The 4,882-nt window shown below is 49.7% G+C and overlaps 1 protein-coding gene across 2 annotated transcripts in view; it reads left to right on the plus strand.

Moving 5' to 3' along the window:
- The window catches only part of POLA1 (DNA polymerase alpha 1, catalytic subunit), a gene marked incomplete at both ends in the record, with an annotated part of 266,915 nt that extends 263,128 nt beyond the window's left edge, over positions 1 to 3,787 (plus strand). For both annotated transcript variants that reach the window (XM_084258559.1, XM_084258560.1), the window contains one exon: positions 3,642 to 3,787. In XM_084258559.1, coding sequence (XP_084114685.1) covers positions 3,642 to 3,787 — 146 coding nt within the window. The remainder of the gene's footprint in view (positions 1 to 3,641) is intronic.
- Between the last annotated feature and the right edge of the window lie 1,095 nt (positions 3,788 to 4,882).

A 4,882-nucleotide genomic window follows, 5' to 3' on the forward strand; every position in this document is an offset into this window, starting at 1 on the left:
ACAGAGAGACTCTTCAGCCTTCAGAAATATTTTAGCATCGAAGATGTGATTTGATGGGCGAGAATGGGCCTCTAGGCCCTGGTTAGTCGACAAACGCCTTCGTAAGCGACTGTGTGCCTGGCACTGTGCCTTGTGAAATTTTTTCTAAGCTCGAATTGAATGGAAGATGATTTTTTTTTTATTATTTCTTATTTCGACTGAGAATTGTCTATGTACTTGTCATTTGTTTGGGGGCCTAAAATGTGTCTTTGAAACACGGATGTCACTTGAGATCTTCAGCTGCTGTGTAGCCCCGACTAGGTTACTGATTGATATTCAGAGGCAAGCCAGCCAGGCCAGCGACTCCAACAGCTCTCTATAGGTTGGACGGTTTGAAGTCGGAGAGAGGTTTTCTTTCAAAATTCCTAAAGCTTCCTGCATCCCGCCCCTTAAGGCACAGCTCTTGTTGCATTGAGGGAGGAAGGCTATGATTTAGAAAAGGAGGGAAAGCTGAGAACTGTATGGTGGGAAGCCATGCAATTAAAAAACTGACTGAAATTATTACCTGATTTCATAATTGACAGAATATTTAATTCAGATATAGTAAATTGACACACCTCTACACAGAGACAATTATGACTGACTGTATAACACCTGACAGAATCAATTATAACTGACTGTTGTTTGATACCTTTGCATGGAAATAAATGAAACAGACGTTCAGAACAGAGACGGCTGCTGCCTGTGTGCCTAAGCCTGCCTTAATTAAAATAAAATAACCACTAGGTGATGTTAAAATGTCTTTGCCTCGTGGTTTCTGGTGTGTTTCTTTAAGTCCAAAAAGAATCTTACCGAGTACAGATGAAAAAAGATCTTTGGTATACTGGCACCGAAATAAAATATCTGAAGTAGAGATGGTTTCCTTAGATAGGAGAACGTTCCAGCTTTTCCAAACACTTCTCACTTTTTTTTCAATCATTTGACGTTTACATAAATACCGACAAGCTCAACACCGCAGATGATGGTCTAGTTCATGCTGTATAGAAAATAACTGCAACTTGCATGATTTTGAGGTCTTAGACTCTAATCAGGAGAAACTTTTAAGTTAGCAGTTTATTTTGTTGCCTATTAAAATATTGCATGAATAAGCAATATCTAGGCTAACTTGTTTTTTCATCATTTTCATAGTTGTTAGAAACAGGATTTTTCGGTAATTGCTGTGTAACCCTAGGGAATCAGCACGGAGAGAGGACAGAACAAATAAACTCTAGATACATGTTCCTCAAATGTTATTCCCAGGAAAAGTACATTAGCTTTGCTGGCATATTAAGATGAGTGCTTTCCAAGTTTGGGTCTTGTTTGCTGGTGTTGAGACGGCCACTGCCAGCGGCATCCTCTGTGGCCTGGGATGGGCTGGCAGAAGACCTTCTCTGCCTCTTGCCTGCTGACCTGTTGGAATCTGGTAAGTTATCCTCAGAGCCTGGCCTACATGCAGCGCCTGTGGGGATGGCATCTTCACCACTAGGCCAAGTCCCAAAGTCCCAAAGCCTGACTTGTGATCCTGTGAACTGGCCTCCGCCGTTTAATGCTGGCATTTGCCCTTGAGTCCTAAAGTAGTGGGTGTAGTAGTGAAGAAACCGAGTTCGAGTTTTCACATGAAGCCCAACGTGGGTGGCCTAGGTGCCTAAAGGGGGAGTGAAAACCACAAAGCGAAGAAGGGGGTGCATCCCTTCCCCCCACAGCCCCCACTGCCACCGCGGCCTGTGACAGCTCTGCACGGTTCTGTTACCCAGAAGACCTTCCATATGTTATTGATTAAATTCTCATTGGGGAGGCAAGTGGGAGCGTTTATCTGCATCTCTGGCCAGCGTGGAATGGTGCCTAGGCCGTATTGACCGGCTGCGGGATATGCTGGCGGTCACAGTTGTCTTTTACGAAGAAGAGCACCGGGTGACGCCGGTTGTCATTCTGACTCTGCTGTGTGGCAGCGTAAATAGTCCCCTTTCTAACCAACCTGGTGGGAAAAGTCAATATCCCATCAGCAGAGGAGGTAAACACATCAGGAGCTGTACACTCGCTTCCTCCCCTGCCCGCGTCACTGCAGCTCTGTGAACTAGCTCTCCCCTCGGCTTGGCTCGCCTCGCCTCCAGGGGCATTCGCGCCCTTCTCCTGTGAGGGGCTCCCACAGGCCGGGCCTGCAAGGGGGGTTGCCCTTGGGGCCATTGTTGTGTATTCCCAGCCGCCTCGGATAATTAGAACTTTCACAGTGTCTTTCTCTGGCCGCTTAACGATATGCCCCCTCTTTCTTGCCTCCTTTCCCACCCCCTTTGGGCATTAAAATCCTCTCTACAAAACTTTTTGTTGTTGTTTTTTGAAAGGCAACTGATGTAATTTAGAAAAGGTTGTGGAGAACAAATGTGAATGTGTCGCTAAGGAACAAAAATCTTGAGCCCCCAGAGTTTTCGTCTTCCGGGTGTTTTGTGGACTTCACTGCAGTTCCGGTGGGGTTTCTTTTTGTGATCGTTGTGCGCTCCCTTCCCTGTCCTTTCCTGGTCCAGGCGCAGGGCAGCCTGGCTCCCCCAACCCCCTTGGCCCTGGCAGCATCTGGGGGCCTGCCCATCTCCATCTGGGCGCAGTGACGCGGGGTGTGGGGAGGGGATGCGCCAGTGAGCCCCTCCTGCGTGTGTGCGCTCGGCTTCTGCTACCTGCTTTCCCTCTTACCCCGCAGTGCCAGCTGTGTGACCCTGGGCAAGGGGCTTAACCTCCCGCTTACCCCAGCCATAAAATGGGGATTAAAAAAAAGGGGGCCTCTCCAAGCACCTCACAGAGTGCCCCGGCAGCTTTGATCAAAAACTCTGTCATCCAAACTGTCCTGCGCAGGGTTGGCGTTCCCAGGGATCACCCTCCTTCCCAAAGGGTCAGGCGAGGGAGTGAGAGCCCTGCTGCTCCTTAAAAAGAACCAGGTGTGGACAAACTGCTCTGGGAAGCTCTTTTTTGTGTGTGGCTGGTAGTGGCCTTCTGAGAAGCAGAGATGAATGGGTGGGAGGAGCAGGAAGCAGAGGAAGGGGCTGCTGCCTCCCCTAAGCTCACAGGTATACAGTGTGGACAAAGAAGAAATCTTGCCAGTGGACAGGAGCTCTCCAGGCAGCCAACTCCGCCTCTTTCAGCAGAGGCAGGGACACAGACTGAGGGACTAGGACTAGAAGAAGCCAGCTAGGCCCAAGCCGACCCAGGGAGTTGGCGCTGGGAGCTCTGGCTTCCTTTGAGACAAAGTAGTCGCTGCCACATGCACACTTTGCATGCAGTTCTGCACATATGCTCGCGCCACAGCGCTGCGAAAGTGGTGTCTGCGTGTGGATTCACCTTGTCTGCTGCACATGGGCGTGCACCTGCATCCCGAGAGGGCCCCGGCCCGGTGTGCCGAGCCAGCTAGGTGCTGAGATGAGGCGGGCAGAAAAAGGAAGAGATTTCCACAGAGGGATGTCAGGGCCTGTGCCCACCTGCAGTGGACTAGCCCCAGGGTAGACCAACGACAGGACCATGAGGACGCTGAGATGTGGAGCTGCAAACAGAAATCTGCATCCCCTTCTCTAGTGCTTGAGGAAGACCGGGCGGTCTTTAAAGAAGAGACTTGTAATCCTTTTATTTTTATTTCTTTTTAGAGAAACTGAAGAAGCAATATCTGACCCCCAAAGTTCTTCAGGACTACAAAAAACTCAAGAACACAGCAGAGCAGTTCTTGTCCCGAAGTGGCTACTCCGAAGTGAGCCTCAGCAAACTCTTCGCAGACTGTGCTGTGAAGTCCTGAGGGAGTCCCAGGAGTGAGCAAGGCTGGCGGTGGGAGACTCCGCAGCCACCTGGGCACCTCCACCATGGCCCTCACTGCTTCTCTGGCATCTGCTTTTTCCTTTGGGACTGCAGCTCATGTTGGTGTGGATGGGACTTGGGAGCGGGATTATTAAGAAAAACTGGGGGGAAAAAAATCGGTCTCCCAAGCAGCAGAGAAAACCCCAACAGCCTTCCTATTACAGTCTCCCACGGAAAATTGAAGCATGACCCTGTAGCCCTTTGCTAAGCACCCGAAGAGCTTGCCGCTTCCTAGAAAGGACTGGATTTCTAGGGGGGGGGTCGGTGAGGGCAGGGGCATGAATTGAGAGTGGCTGGAATGCAAGTGACCCCAGGCTTTGCCCCCAGCCTTCAGCAGAGGTACCTCTAGAACGGGGTTCTGTGGAGCCTGGTAGATGCCCTGCTATTTTGCCTTCTCACACGCCAGTTAAACCCAGTCTGAACCCACACGCTTCCCAGCCGCTGGCTCCGGGAGTGGCTGTCCTTTCCAGTGTCCTCTGTCTTGTCGGTGGCCCAGGGGCGAGTTAGAAGCCCTGCACTGACTCACTAGGCTAAGCAGCGCTCACTTGTTTATTGAATTGCCCCAGAGTCCAACACACTCACACTCCTTTTTTTCCTTAAGTAGGAAATTCAGGTGGAGGTTCGTACAATAGAAAATCACATTTAAAATAATTTGATATCCTATAACATTTCATTAACAATGTGTAGAGGTTGGGATGAGGATCTTCGTTGTATTCAGAAAAACTGCGGGGAGGGATGGCTAATTGGCCCTGGCACTGTTTTCCTCAGTTCTTCATAAGGGAACCCTTTTTGCCAGAGGCCAAGTGTATCTGAGTGTAGCGGTCTTAGCTTTCAGGCGTTATCCGTAAGAGTATAGGAACAGAATCTATTTCCCCTTGCATAACCGTGCTATATATTTTTAAAGAGAACTCCGTGTTTTACAAAAGAAAAATACATTGTGCTCTTCCTGCTAAAGAATAAAGTTTCCTAAAGGGCAAGCAGTTGTGGTGCGTCCGTGTCCGGGGGCAGATGTTGACCAGAGGGGTGGCCAGCGCCC

The sequence above is a fragment of the Talpa europaea genome (assembly GCF_964194135.1).
Source record: "Talpa europaea genome assembly, chromosome: X".
Classification (NCBI taxonomy): Eukaryota; Metazoa; Chordata; class Mammalia; order Eulipotyphla; family Talpidae; genus Talpa; species Talpa europaea.